The following is a 15,686-nucleotide window of genomic DNA, read 5'->3' on the forward strand; positions in this document are numbered from 1 at the left end:
TGCTGGAATGTTTTATGGAAAGCACTTTTGAATTGTGCTATACAATGTGCTATACAAATAAATTTGCCTTGCCTTTTACAAGCTGTCCCTGTACGACCGGTGTCAGAGCTTTGCAAGTCCAGACGGGGTGGGGAGGATGGGGAGAGGAAGGGTGACCTGGATGGAAAATGATAATGTGAAAGGGGTGGGTCCTCACTGGAAGATTTGACCAGAGTTGAGAGAAACCCCCAAAGTCTTAAATGACATTTGATTGAATATCGATTCTGGTCAAGTATCAGTCCTAATTCTGCTGGATTGCAGTGCTGTATTTGATACTGTAGATCACAGAATCCTGTTTCACAGGCTGGAAAACTGGGAGTGGTCTTTAACTGGTTCAGGTCCTAACCCTCTAAACTTCTAGTCAACTCAAAACTCACGACCTGTCCTCTTGATCCTGTTCCCTCTGACATCCTGCAGAGCATTTTACCTACAATCAAACCTGCAGTAACCCATATTATCACCTCCTCTCTTAAATCCGGTGTCTTTTCCTCTGCCTTCAAGCCAGCTCGGGTTACCCGCCGCTGAAGAAACCCACACTCAACCCAGCCCAGGTTGGAAACTACTGGCCGGTCTCACTGCTTCCATTCATGTCTAAACTACTAGAGCGTGCCGTCTTCAGTCAGGTCTCACAGTTCCTCCAAGACAACAACCTGTTAGATCCATATCAGTCTGGCTATAGGCAAGGCCGCTCTACTGAAACTGCTCTCCTGTCAGTTACTGATTCCCTACGGGTTGCCAGATCCACTGGTCAATCCTCAGTCCTTATACTGCTGGACCTATCTGCTGCCTTTGACACGGTCAACCATCATATACTGTTCTCCACACTCTCAGAGTTTGGCATCTCAGGATCTGTCCTCTTGTGGTTTATGTCCTACCTCACAGGAAGATATTCAAAGTATCTTGGCGAGGGGGCGTGTCCAGATCACATGGGCTGACAACAGGGGTGCCTCAGGGCTCGGTGTGTGGGCCTCTTCTCTTTTCCACACTTAGCTTAACTCTTCTACTCAGAATGAGGTAGAAAGATTTGTCCACCTCTTTGGCTCAACTCAGCTCTGAATAAGCTGCGTGCACTTACACCAAGATGATGTTGTGTGATTAAATCGTGATCTCGTAACTAAACAAAGACTTTTGTAGGAAGGGGAAAAAAGCCCTGCCTCTAGTACTACATGACCGTACCACCACCACCAGAAAAGCATCTGCTAAATGACTGTAGAATAGAATAGTGTAGAATAGACCTTCACTTCTTTCTGTGTCTCATCACTAAAATTCTACAAATGTCTTTTATTATCATCTCTTTTCTTCACGTCTGTTTTGTTTGATTCTGCATGTTTGTTTAAACTTAGCTGAGTTTTGATAGAAGTGTTTGGTGACCAAAGCCAGACTTCTGGGAATGAAGCTATTCTCTTTTAATGGGCGATTGGTAATGCCCCAATGTTCTACTTAATTTAGTAGAAACTCTTTTATTCCTACTGCTGTTCTATTTTCAATGACCACTTTGTATGAATTTGGTATTGATAATTATTGCTGCACTTATGGTATTTTAAAATCGAGTTGTGGCGCTATTGTTTAAAAGGTCTATAGCAGGGTCCAGCTTGAGTGTTTTTGTTGTTTGTTTGTATTTATATTGTAAATGAATGTCCATGGCATTTCATATAAATCCCCTGGAAAACCTAACCTAAGTTCCTGTTTCAGTTCAGCATGTATGAGAATAAAGCAGATGCCAGTCAGTGTTTGTAATGCAAGCAGTAGCCAAGTAAGTAGCAGAAAACTGCTGTGTGGAGGAATTAATGGGAGAAACATTCTATTGGTTGAATGCTGCAGGAACTCACCAATCCAGAAAGGCCTCTTCCCCACGAACCTCCACAACCAGCTGATGTCTTTCCTGGACTGCATGCCACTCAGACTGCTGTTAAACCTGAGGAAGTGAGGAGAGAAATGTTAGCATCACAATCCCAAATTTACACACCTCAGATGTCTTCATCATCATCATCATCTGTAGGTGATCCGCTCCAGCACGGCTCCATCTTGTACACCCGGAATCAGCTGTTGGTGCAACTCCAAACTCAGATATTTCCTCCAGAGATTCCTGTTGGAATAAGGAGATGGAGGAAGAAAAGAGGATGCAGAGCTAGAATGAAATACAGATGAGGAGAAGGTACGGTCCCTCACGGATAAAATAGACAAACTTGCGCCGTTGACCAAACTGTAGCATATCAGGAATCCAGCCAGATAATCCTCACTGAGATATGGCTGTGTCAACCTGGACGGATCTCACCTGAGCTGAGAGGACTGCAAGAGACAGCAGTAAGATGGGGGTGGAGGCTGTTAGGGCTCCATATAAATGACCGTTGGTGCAACTCTACATAGACACAGCGTTACTAGCAGTTAGCATGATGCCAAACTACCTGCAGAGGATGTTCTCACAGGTCGGATTTAGCAGCAGCAAGGTGATTCCCGTAAAAACCTGTCAGCTAGAAACGTGGTAATTTATTTAGTTCAGTTGGTTCATCATCACATTAAACAAATCAAGTTTCTAAAAGAAACAGCTGTCATTTTTCATCCAGCAGCTTTCCAGCTGAACTTTTCCTCATTTATTTCTGACTACAGCAGCAGATCTGAGATGGTCTAAGGTGGCATCAGAGATAAACAGGCCACTTACAGTAGCGAGCAGGTCCTGTCGGCGCTGGCCCAGCTGGCCACAGATGAGCTGACCATGTAGCAGCGTTTCCTGTAGAAAGTCCAGCCGTCAGGACACAAACTGCTGAGGGACGTCTCCATCTGAGGGGACAAACACAAACTGGAGAAGCTGGAGAAATCCGCTTGTCAACAGCACTTGACAAGCTTATCATGGTCAGCTTGTTAAGAAAAAAGCCAGAATTGAAGAAGCGTAAAGATGTATCTAGCTATTGTATCTGGAGCTCGCAGTAAAACCAGTTTTAAGAGATTTAAGGAAACACATTAATATTAACTGATGGCAACTGAGGAATGTTATGCTATGCGATGCTACGTTACGTTACGCTACTTTACGCTACATTACATTACGCTACGATACATTACGCTACGATACGTTACGCTACGATACGATACGTTATGCTACGATACGTTATGCTACGCTACGTTACGATACATTACACTACGATACGTTACACTACGTTACGCTACATTACACTACGTTGTGCTACGTTATGCTACGTTACACTACTTTATGCTAAGCTACTTTACGCTACATTACGTTACGCTACGATACGTTACGCTACGATACGTTACGCTACGATACGTTACGCTACGATACGTTACGCTACGATACGTTACGCTACGTTACACTATGATATGCTATGATACACTACGCTACGCTACTTTACACTATATTACATTACGCTACAGTACGGTACATTACGTTACATTACGTTACGCTGTGCTATGCTATGTTAAGTTATGCTATGCTATGTTATGTTATGCTACGTTATGGTACGCTACATGATGCTATTTTTTTGTTACGCTATGCTATGTTATGCTATGCTATGCTATGATATGCTGTGTTACCCTACGCTACGTGACCCCTATGTTACATTACACTACATTATTCTATGTTTCCGTATGCTATGTTACATTATGCTACGCTACGTTACACTACTTTATGCTACATCATGTTACGCTACGCTGTGTTATGTTACACTATGTTATGTTATTTTTATGCTATGCTACGTTACCCTACTCTATGATACGCTACGTGACTCTATATTGTTACATTGCACTACATTATGCTATGTTTCAATGTGCTATGTCACATTACGCTACCTTATATCACATTTTTCTTTTCTGACATTATTGCTAAGAACAGCAATAATGCTTGTGCCTTGTTCGTTACTGTTGACAGGCTAACTAATCCTCCTGGTTCAGTAACCCTAGAACTTCTTTCCAACCGGGCCTAGAATGAGTTTGCTTCTTTCTTTACTGACTACATCCAGAAAACCAGACAGTCAGTCAGTGCTTCCATGCCAGGGAGAGGACATATGTCCCTTTGTCCACTCAGAGACATGAACACCAGGACACACTTTTCTCCAGTCAGTCCTAAAAACCTGGATGAGATCATTGGCCATCTGAAAACCACCACTTGCTATCTTGATGCCCTGCCAACCGGGTTTTTAAGAATGTTTCAGGATGCATGGCCTGACATATCTTCCAGGTTGTAAACACGTCTCTGCTTTCAGGCGTCTTCTCTCAGACCGGAAAAACAGGCGTCATCAAGCCACTACTGAAAAAGAAAAACCTGGACTCGTCCCTCATGAGCAGCTACAGGCCGATATCAAACCTCCCCTTTCTTAGTAACTGAGATGCTCTAGTTCAGGTCTTTAATGACATCCGCCTGAGCACAGATAGCAGGAACATTACAGTCCTGGTACTGCTGGATCTCAGTGCTGCATTTGACTCTGTCCACCAGAACATCTCACTAGACCGGCTGGAAAACTGGGTTGGACTTTCTGGCTCTGCTATTAACTGGTTTGAGTCCTGTTTAAAAGACAGGGACTACTTTGTGTCTATAGGTAACTACAAATCCGAGCGAACCAAAATAACATGTAGAGTTCCCCAAGGCAACATTCTGGGGCCACTGCTCTTCAACATCTACATCAGGGGTTCTCAAACTTATTTTTTAAAGGTCCATGTCTACCCAACATGTAAGGCCAGAGGTTCGAAAAATTTGGTAAAAATAAAGTTTATTGATTAAACTTGTTCACTATATTTTCTTTCATATATAAACACACAAAACTATGACAATAATAATAACAACAATATTATAAATAACTTAAATAAATATTCAATATAAATTAAATTCACCACATTCTGGAGAAAATCCAGAATGAGAAATAAGAAAGGAAAAATGGTCAACACAAATACCTGACTACTTTTTTGTTTGTTTGTTTGTTTTTTAACTTCTTACCTTCAAGTGACATGAAGTAAAAAAACAACAGTTCAAATGCATCCTGCCTGGTGAGAGACATAACTCTGGTTTCTTTTAGTTTTTTGCTAGTGGAGGAGGAGTTACTACAAATGCCCACTCTATTCTGCTTCTGATTGGCTCTAACATCACAAACTCATGTGTGCTGACAGGCTACTGGTTCCTGTTATTTATAGCAGCTCTGCTCATGTCCTCCTGTCTGTTTCACAGACAGAGGGCAAGTTGGCTGCCATCATGTAGTCTAGTCACAGACGGCAGAGACGGCAAAACCTGGTGAACATAAAGATTGTTATCACTAGATTACCATGAATAATAGCCAGGGACACTTTATTTCCTGTTATAAACTATTTATTTATTTATGGAAGAATAATTTTGGAAAAGACTTAGGATAATATTGTTTTGTAATTCAAAACATAAATTGGACTGGGTCTGGTCTGACATGCATGGCTGGATTCAGACTCAGGACTTTGAGGATCCCTGGTCTACATGCTGCCATTCACTTAAATTATGGAAAACAACTAAACATGTTACCACAGTTGTGCTGATGACACACACATCTACATAACCATCTTACCAGGAGACTACAGTCCAATCCAGACTCTGATCACCTGCATGGATCAGATTAAAGATCAGATGGGCCAGAACTTCGTTCAGTTACATGAAGACTAAACGTAAATAATAGTTTTTGGAGCCAAAGAAGAAAAATTAAAAGTCAGTTCTCAGTTTCAAACAGCAAAGTTCAAAACTACCAAATAAGCCAGAAACCTGGGAGCAGTCCTGGACTCAGACCTGGAAGTAGTCCTGGACTCAGACCTGGGACTGGTCCTGGACTCAGACCTGGGAGCAGTCCTGGACTCAGACCTGGATTTTAGCAATTATATTAAGACAGGTGTGAAGTCAGCCTGTTATCACTTAAACAACATCTGGAGGATTAAAGGACTGATGACTCAGCAGGATTTAGAAAAACTGGTCCACATTTATCTTTAGTAGAATGGAATACTGTAATACTGTCCTCACAGGTCTCCCTAAAAGTCCATCAGACAACTACATTTAGTCCAGAATGTTACTGCTCCATTCTTCACTAAGACCAAGAGAGCAGATACTAGAACTCCAGTCCTCACTAAGACCAGGAAAGCAGATCCTAGAACTCCAGTCCTCACTGAGACCAGGAAAGTAGATCCTAGAAATCGAGTCCTCACTAAAACAAAGAAAGAAGAATCTAGACCTCAAGTCCTCACTAAGACCAGGAAAGCAGATCCTAGACGTCCAGCCCTCACCAAGACCATGAAAGTAAATCTTAGAAATCCAGTCCTAACTAAGTCCAGGAAAGCATTTCCTAGACCTCCAGCCCTCACCAAGACGATTAAAGAAAATCTTAGAACTCCAGTCTTTACTAAGACCAGGAACTTAGATACTAGAACTCCAGTCCTCACTAAGACCAGGAAAGCAGATCCTAGAATGCCAGTCCTCACTACGACCAGGAAAATAGATCCTAAAACTCCAGTCCTCACTAAGACCTGCAAAGCAGATTCTGGAACTCCAGTCCTCACTAAGACCAGGAAAGTCGATTTTAGAAGTCCAGTCCTCACTAAGGCCAGGAAAGTGGATCCAAGACATCAAGTCCTCACTAAGGCCATGAAAGCAGATTCGAGACCTCCAGCCCTCACTGAAACCAGGAATGTAGATCCTAAAACTCAAGTCCTTCCTAAGACCAGAAAAGCAGATTCGAGAACTCCAGTCCTCACTAAGATCAGGAAAGCAGATCCTAGACCTCCAGCCCTCACCAAGACCATGAAAGTAAATCTTGGACCTCCAGTCCTCATTTAGACCAGGAATGTAGATTTTAAAACTCGAGTCCTCACTAAGACCAGAAAAGCACATCCATGACCTCCAGTCCTCACCAAGACCAGGAAAGCAGATCCTATAGCTCCAGTCCTCATTAAGAATTAGAAAGTAGGTCCTAGAACCCCAGTCCTCACTAAGACCAGGAAAGTAGATTCAAGAACTCCAGTCCTCAGAAAGTCCAGGAGAGTAGATCCTAGATTTCCAGACCTCACTAAGACCAGGAATGCAGATCCTAGACCTCCAGCCTTCTCTAAAACCATGAAAGTAGATCCTACAACTCGAGTCCTCACTAAGACCAAGATAGTAGATCCCAGAACTCCAGTCCTCACCAAGACCAGGAAAGCAGATGCTAGAACTCCAGTCCTCGTTAGGACCAAGAAAGCAGATTGTAAAACTCCAGACCTCATTAAGAACAAGAAAGTAGACCCTAGAACTCCATTCCTCACTAAGACCAGGAAAGTACATCCTAGTACTCCAGTACTCACTAAGTCCAGGAAAGTACATCCTAGAACTCCAGTCCTCACCAAGACCATGAAAGTAAATCTTAGAACTCCAGTCCTCACTAAGACCAGGAAAGCAGATACTAGAACTCCAGTCCTCACTTATACCAGGAAAGTACATCCTAGAACTCCAGTCGTCACTAAGACTAGGAAAGTAGATCCTAGATTTCCAGTCCTCACTAAGACCAGGAAAGTAGATCCCAGAACTCCAGTCCTCACTAAGACCAGGAAAGTACATCCTAGAACTCCAGTACTCACTAAGACCAGGAAAGTACATCCTAGAACTCCAGTCCTCACTAAGACCAGAAAAGCAGATTCCAGACCTCCAGCTCTCACTGAAACCAGGAATGTAGATTTTAAAACTCGAGTCCTCACTAAGACCAGAAAAGCACATCCATGACCTCCAGTCCTCACCAAGACCAGGAAAGCAGATCCTATTGCTCCAGTCCTCATTAAGAACTAGAAAGTAGGTCCTAGAACCCCAGTCCTCACTAAGACCAGGAAAGTAGATCCAAGAACTCCAGTCCTCACTAAGACCAGGAAAGTAGATCCTAGATTCCCAGACCTCACTAAGACCAGGAATGCAGATCCTAGACCTCCAGCCTTCACTAAAACCATGAAAGTAGATCCTACAACTCGAGTCCTCACTAAGACCAAGATAGTAGTTCCTAGAACTCCAGTCCTCACTAAGACCAGGAATGTAGATCGTACAACTCGAGTCCTCACTAAGACCAAGATAGTAGATCCTAGAATTCCAGTCCTCACTAAGACCAGGAGAGTAGATCCTAGAACTCCAGTCCTCACTAACACCAGGAAAGTACATCCTAGAACTCCAGTCCTCACTAAGTCCAGGAAAGTAGATTCCAGAACTCCAGTCCTCACTAAGACCAGGAAAGTAGATCCCACAAGTCGTGTCCTCACTATGACCAAGATAGTAGATCCCAGAACTCCAGTCCTCATTAAGAACAAGAAAGTAGATCCTAGAACTCCATTCCTCACTAAGACCATGAAAGTAAATCTTAGAACTCCAGTCCTCACTAAGACCAGGAAAGCAGATACTAGAACTCCAGTCCTCACTAATACCAGGAAAGTACATCCTAGAACTCCAGTCCTCACTAAGACTAGGAAAGTAGATCCTAGATTTCCAGTCCTCACTAAGACCAGGAAAGTAGATCCCAGAACTCCAGTCCTCACTAAGACCAGGAAAGTACATCCTAGAACTCCAGTCCTCACTAAGACCATGAAAGTAAATCTTAGAACACCAGTCCTTAATAAGACCAGGAAAGCAGATACTCGAACTCCAGTCCTCACCAAGACCAGGAAAGCAGATCCTAGAACGCCAGTCCTCACTAAAACCAAGAAAGCAGATCCTATAGCTCCAGTCCTCATTAAGAACTAGAAAGTAGGTCCTAGAACTCCAGTCCTCACTAAGACCAGGAATGCAGATCCTAGAACTCGAGTCCTCACTGAGCCCAGGAAAGCAGATACTAGAACTCGAGTCCACAATGAGACCAGGAAAGCAGAAACTAGAATTCCAGTCCTCACTGAGACCAGGAAAGTAGATTCTAGAACGCCAGTCCTCACTAAAACCAAGAAAGCAGATCCTATAGCTCCAGCCCTCATTAAGAACTAGAAAGCAGGTCCTAGAACCCCAGACCTCACTAAGACCAGGAAAGCAGATCCTAGACCTCCAGCCTTCACTAAGACCAGGAAAGTCGATTTTAGAAGTCCAGTCCTCACTAAGGCCAGGAAAGTGGATCCAAGACATCAAGTCCTCACTAAGGCCATGAAAGCAGATCTTAGAACTCCAGTCCTCACTAAGACCAGAAAAGCAGATTCGAGACCTCCAGCCCTCACTGAAACCAGGAATGTAGATCCTAAAACTCAAGTCCTTCCTAAGACCAGGAAAGCAGATTCGAGAATTCCAGTCCTCACGAAGACCAGGAAAACAGATCCTATAGCTCCAGTCTTCATTAAGAACTAGAAAGTAGGTCCTAGAACCCCAGTCCTCACTAAGACCAGGAAAGTAGATTCAAGAACTCCAGTCCTCAGAAAGTCCAGGAGAGTAGATCCTAGATTTCCAGACCTCACTAAGACCAGGAATGCAGATCCTAGACCTCCAGCCTTCTCTAAAACCATGAAAGTAGATCCTACAACTCGAGTCCTCACTAAGACCAAGATAGTAGATCCCAGAACTCCAGTCCTCACCAAGACCAGGAAAGCAGATGCTAGAACTCCAGTCCTCGTTAGGACCAAGAAAGCAGATTGTAAAACTCCAGACCTCATTAAGAACAAGAAAGTAGACCCTAGAACTCCATTCCTCACTAAGACCAGGAAAGTACATCCTAGTACTCCAGTACTCACTAAGTCCAGGAAAGTACATCCTAGAACTCCAGTCCTCACCAAGACCATGAAAGTAAATCTTAGAACTCCAGTCCTCACTAAGACCAGGAAAGCAGATACTAGAACTCCAGTCCTCACTAAGACTAGGAAAGTAGATCCTAGATTTCCAGTCCTCACTAAGACCAGGAAAGTAGATCCCAGAACTCCAGTCCTCACTAAGACCAGGAAAGTACATCCTAGAACTCCAGTACTCACTAAGACCAGGAATGTACATCCTAGAACTCCAGTCCTCACTAAGACCAGAAAAGCAGATTCCAGACCTCCAGCCCTCACTGAAACCAGGAATGTAGATTTTAAAACTCGAGTCCTCACTAAGACCAGAAAAGCACATCCATGACCTCCAGTCCTCACCAAGACCAGGAAAGCAGATCCTATTGCTCCAGTCCTCATTAAGAACTAGAAAGTAGGTCCTAGAACCCCAGTCCTCACTAAGACCAGGAAAGTAGATCCAAGAACTCCAGTCCTCACTAAGACCAGGAAAGTAGATCCTAGATTCCCAGACCTCACTAAGACCAGGAATGCAGATCCTAGACCTCCAGCCTTCACTAAAACCATGAAAGTAGATCCTACAACTCGAGTCCTCACTAAGACCAAGATAGTAGTTCCTAGAACTCCAGTCCTCACTAAGACCAGGAATGCAGATCGTACAACTCGAGTCCTCACTAAGACCAAGATAGTAGATCCTAGAATTCCAGTCCTCACTAAGACCAGGAGAGTAGATCCTAGAACTCCAGTCCTCACTAACACCAGGAAAGTACATCCTAGAACTCCAGTCCTCACTAAGTCCAGGAAAGTAGATTCCAGAACTCCAGTCCTCACTAAGACCAGGAAAGTAGATCCCACAAGTCGTGTCCTCACTATGACCAAGATAGTAGATCCCAGAACTCCAGTCCTCATTAAGAACAAGAAAGTAGATCCTAGAACTCCATTCCTCACTAAGACCATGAAAGTAAATCTTAGAACTCCAGTCCTCACTAAGACCAGGAAAGCAGATACTAGAACTCCAGTCCTCACTAATACCAGGAAAGTACATCCTAGAACTCCAGTCCTCACTAAGACTAGGAAAGTAGATCCTAGATTTCCAGTCCTCACTAAGACCAGGAAAGTAGATCCCAGAACTCCAGTCCTCACTAAGACCAGGAAAGTACATCCTAGAACTCCAGTCCTCACTAAGACCATGAAAGTAAATCTTAGAACACCAGTCCTTAATAAGACCAGGAAAGCAGATACTCGAACTCCAGTCCTCACCAAGACCAGGAAAGCAGATCCTAGAACGCCAGTCCTCACTAAAACCAAGAAAGCAGATCCTATAGCTCCAGTCCTCATTAAGAACTAGAAAGTAGGTCCTAGAACTCCAGTCCTCACTAAGACCAGGAATGCAGATCCTAGAACTCGAGTCCTCACTGAGCCCAGGAAAGCAGATACTAGAACTCGAGTCCACAATGAGACCAGGAAAGCAGAAACTAGAATTCCAGTCCTCACTGAGACCAGGAAAGTAGATTCTAGAACGCCAGTCCTCACTAAAACCAAGAAAGCAGATCCTATAGCTCCAGCCCTCATTAAGAACTAGAAAGCAGGTCCTAGAACCCCAGACCTCACTAAGACCAGGAAAGCAGATCCTAGACCTCCAGCCTTCACTAAGACCATGAAAGTAGATCCTACAACTCAAGTCCTCACTAAGACCAAGACAGTAGATCCTAGAACTCCAGTCCTCACTAAGACCAGGAAAGTCGATTTTAGAAGTCCAGTCCTCACTAAGGCCAGGAAAGTGGATCCAAGACATCAAGTCCTCACTAAGGCCATGAAAGCAGATCTTAGAACTCCAGTCCTCACTAAGACCAGAAAAGCAGATTCGAGACCTCCAGCCCTCACTGAAACCAGGAATGTAGATCCTAAAACTCAAGTCCTTCCTAAGACCAGGAAAGCAGATTCGAGAATTCCAGTCCTCACGAAGACCAGGAAAACAGATCCTATAGCTCCAGTCTTCATTAAGAACTAGAAAGTAGGTCCTAGAACCCCAGTCCTCAATAAGTCCAGGAAAGTAGATCCTAGATTCCCAGACCTCACTAAGACCAGGAATGCAGATCCTAGACCTCCAACCTTCACTAAAACCATGAAAGTAGATCCTACAACTCGAGTCGTCACTAAGACCAAGATAGTAGTTCCTAGAACTCCAGTCCTCACTAAGACCAGGAATGCAGATCCTAGAACTCCAGTCCTCACTAACACCAGGAATGTACATCCTCGAACTCCAGTCCTCATTAAGACCAGGAAAGTAGATCGTAGATCTCCAGTCCTCACTAAGACAAGGAAAGTAGATCCCAGAACTCCAGTCCCCACTAAGACCAGGAAAGTAGATCGCAGAACTCCAGTCCTCACTAAGACCAGGAAAGTAGATCCCACAAGTTGTGTCCTCACCAAGACCAAGATAGTAGATCGCAGAACTCCAGTCCTCAGATCTTCACATTGGCTTCCTGCCCAACAGAAAACTGACTTCAACATCCTGCTGTTAATTTACAAAGACCTGAATGGTTTAGGAACAGAGTCCATTCAGGATCTTCTGATTCATCATGAAGCAACCAGACCTCTCAGGTCATCAGGGTCAGGTCTACTTTCTGTTCCCAGAGTCAGAATTAAATGTGGCTAGGCAGTGTTCAGCTTTTATGCTTCTCGTATGTGGAACAAAAACAGAACTCAGTTATTTTCTTCCCCAAAACGACTTGCATAAATGAAATATGTTTAGTTAGTTAATGTGGTCCCAGGAAGAGAATTCATTGAATCAGCTCCAGCTAACAGGGATCCCGATATAAGAATAAAGATCATAGTCTGCATTCACTCCTTGACTCAGTCATTTTGACAAGAGTGAGAACCACCAGCCACGTTCTCCATGTTCTGTTTCACCTGCAATCTGCAGAACTCCATAGAAGAACCAGTTTCATCCAAACCAGATTGGACTTAAACTGTAGAAACACTGGCTGTTCTCCAAAGGTCTCATGACGAACAAACGTTTCCTCATCTTTCTACTGCCCCAAGGCTTCGTACTAGGACTCTGTCATCTGCTAACATACTAACCTATTTGCTGATGATACCCACCAGAACCAGTCAGTCCCACCAGATGACCCCATGGTCTCAGCAGGAGCGCCGCCTCCTCTAATCACCTGTTCTCTCTTGGACCAGTTCTACCTGCACTGGATCTACCTGGGCTTCTGGATCAGTTCTACCAGGACTTCTGGACCGGCTTTACCTGGACTCTGACATTGATCTAAACTGAGAAGTTTGTAAATGTCAACAGGGTTACCTGAAACTGTCCTTCAGTTGGTGAGAACCTCCCCTGTCCTCCTCCTCTGAGCCTGGATCTGCTGCTCCCAGCAGATCCTCCTGGCAACCGACCACCCTGATGGCGGTGGACATGTTTGGAGCTGGAGGCTGCCTGGTCCTGCGGCTCCACCTCGCTGTAGTCCAGGTAGGGTTGGCGTTTTGGGACATCTCCTCTGGGAGGATGAGACTGGTTCTCCCACACCAGCTCTGCCTCGATGTCAGTGACGGGGTCCTCCTCCTCCTCAGGTTGGGGAGGATCAGGGAGGTCTGGATGAGGAGGAGGTAGCTGGTCTTCTTCCACTTTCAGGTCATCTGGATCACACCTTCCTACCAAACAGCAATCAGGGACAACAGCACAAACTGCATACTTTGAACTACTTATTTGTTCATCAATATAATCAATATCTGTAGTGGACCACCTCGTCTGGGGTTGATGATCTCCACAGTGGCAGATGTTCTCTGTCCAAGGATGGCATTTTGAGGGTCTTTCAGGGTTACAGTGAAGGTCTCCTGGTTCTCCTCAAGGCCGTCATCCATCAGATGGATGTTCCAAGTCTTTACTTTTACACCTGAACTGACAGGAGAAAAAGTAGATCACACGTTCAGTTGCAAGTTTGAGGTTCAGAGTCCAGAACAGAGCAGCAGAACCAGACCTGGGTCAAACTGGATCAGAGCGGCTGAGCTGTGAGTGAAATCTCTGCCTGGTTTGGCTGATCCTTCCTCCACCTGCACCAAGGAGGACAGAAAAGAACAATTTGTGACCCAGAAACAAAGTCAAACACATTTCTCTGGTTCTGACTGATCTGGTTCTCAGTAACCATGTGTGGACTGACCCGGCCTCAGGCCTGACTGGATGACGACTCAGGTCTGAGGCCCCTCCAACTAGGCTCAGTATCCAAATGAAAAAAAAAAATATATACAAAAACAAATGAAACCCGCCCCAACGAACATCTCTTTGCAAAGGTGTAACCCCAAAATTACCTTTCACATAATTAAACCATTTTCCCTAGAGAAATATACCTTTGCCAACATTTAATTCCCCCTGCTGCTCCCTGACACTCATTATCAGAAACTTTCTGTCCTCATCGTTCAGAGCAACCAGGGAACACGTCCATGCTCCTAGAAACGTCCAGGAAGGAGGAACATTCCCCAAAACTTTGTTTTGGTTGCCAAATGGTTAACCAGGAAGGTTGGACTTATTCTTTCTACCCCCTTGTGGTGAGAATGGAGCAGACCCCCTGTCCACCTTTAAAGTAGTCTGAGCTTAAATAAGAGATAGGATAAAACTTTATTGTCCACAGGCCCAAGCCAACAATCAATACAGACAGGACTGCAGCTATACAAAAACAGAGTCTTTAAACAACCATTAAGATATCAGCAAGAACATAAAATCCATCAAAACATTTAAAAATACAAACCCACCCAAAAACCATTGGGACTTCTAGACAAAAAGAAAAACAGCACAATGCTACACTGTAACAAACTGCTGCAGTTTCTACAGTAAAATTTTACAATAGTGCCTTGTTCTAGCATTTTCCTGGGTTTAAGTGTATTTTGCAATGTATTATGGGTACAGAAAAATTGCAGTTGTTTACAGCATTTTTCTACAGGTACTTGCATTTAATTTACAGGTAAACTAAATGAGAACATTGCAGTTAAACACTGTTAAGGCCAAAAAGCTGTGGACAAAGCAGGTGAAGGAAAAGAGCAAAACCAGAGCGTGGAATATCATCGATTTCCATCCACTCACCGTGAACATGTAGGTTAAACTCAACCCACAATGTTAAAATGTAATGACACTTTTAAATTAATATAGCCTAATTTGATGTTGCTTCAACTTGATTGTATTTGCATGTGGAGTTATTAGTTAGCCTTCAGCTAATAGTGCAAGTTACGTTGTTGGCTAATTCATTGAAAATGTTATCAGTAACACGCTTTTAAAGTTAAAGAAGCTTAAGCACCAAATTTACCATCTATTTTTTTTATTTTATGTTATTTATTTATTTTAATTTAATTTTTTTTGATACTGTGGTAAGCTTAAACTAGCTACCTAAGGAAGGACATACACAATGTCTATTCCTTGCTTGTGAAGACATGGTAAATACAAAATGCAGAAGGATGTTTTAAGATAAAAAGAAAAGTTACTTTAGTGCTTATGTACTGTCTAAAAACTATGTCACACTGAGACATTTTCAATTTTGGCAGCCTGATTTATTTTTCCAGTCTGTTCGATGTTGTGTTCATGATAACCTGGACACTGATCCTTTACCAAGACGCTTTTGAGGTTGTTAATCCATTAGGATCGGGTCAAAAAAAACACAAGTTATTAGCAGTCTATATGACACTTGGTGACATTTTGTCCTACAGCAGATCAAATACTGATCACATGCAGCTTGTTCTTCTTTGCAGAGAACAAGACTTCAAATTTTTTGGACAAGACATGGTGTTTGGTCCACTGATAAAAGATCTCAAGGATCTAGAGGACAGTGGTGTTGTTTTAAAAGATGAAGAAGTCATTAGAGGTTTTGTATGGGCCATTTCTGGAGATAATCTTGGATCTCATAGTATTGGTGGGTTTGTGGAAAATTTCAGCAAGAGTTCCCTTTTCTGTATTTTTGATTTTG

General features: G+C 43.4%; 1 protein-coding gene across 2 annotated transcripts in view; it reads right to left on the reverse strand.

The window, feature by feature from the left end:
• The window catches only part of frem1b (Fras1 related extracellular matrix 1b), a 169,366-nt gene that overhangs the window by 24,196 nt on the left and 129,484 nt on the right, over window positions 1-15,686 (reverse strand). Inside the window, exons 30-34 of one of the 2 annotated variants that reach the window (XM_042006153.1) lie at window positions 13,716-13,788; window positions 13,482-13,631; window positions 13,043-13,389; window positions 2,699-2,817; window positions 1,869-1,954 (exon numbers count right to left, since the gene is read on the reverse strand). In XM_042006153.1, coding sequence (XP_041862087.1) covers window positions 1,869-1,954; window positions 2,699-2,817; window positions 13,043-13,389; window positions 13,482-13,631; window positions 13,716-13,788 — 775 coding nt within the window. Of the gene's footprint in view, window positions 1-1,868; window positions 1,955-2,698; window positions 2,818-13,042; window positions 13,390-13,481; window positions 13,637-13,715; window positions 13,789-15,686 lie in introns of those variants that run through there. The other variant, XM_042006154.1, reaches the window with a different exon arrangement.

This window comes from Melanotaenia boesemani, chromosome 14, assembly GCF_017639745.1.
Source record: "Melanotaenia boesemani isolate fMelBoe1 chromosome 14, fMelBoe1.pri, whole genome shotgun sequence".
Classification (NCBI taxonomy): Eukaryota; Metazoa; Chordata; class Actinopteri; order Atheriniformes; family Melanotaeniidae; genus Melanotaenia; species Melanotaenia boesemani.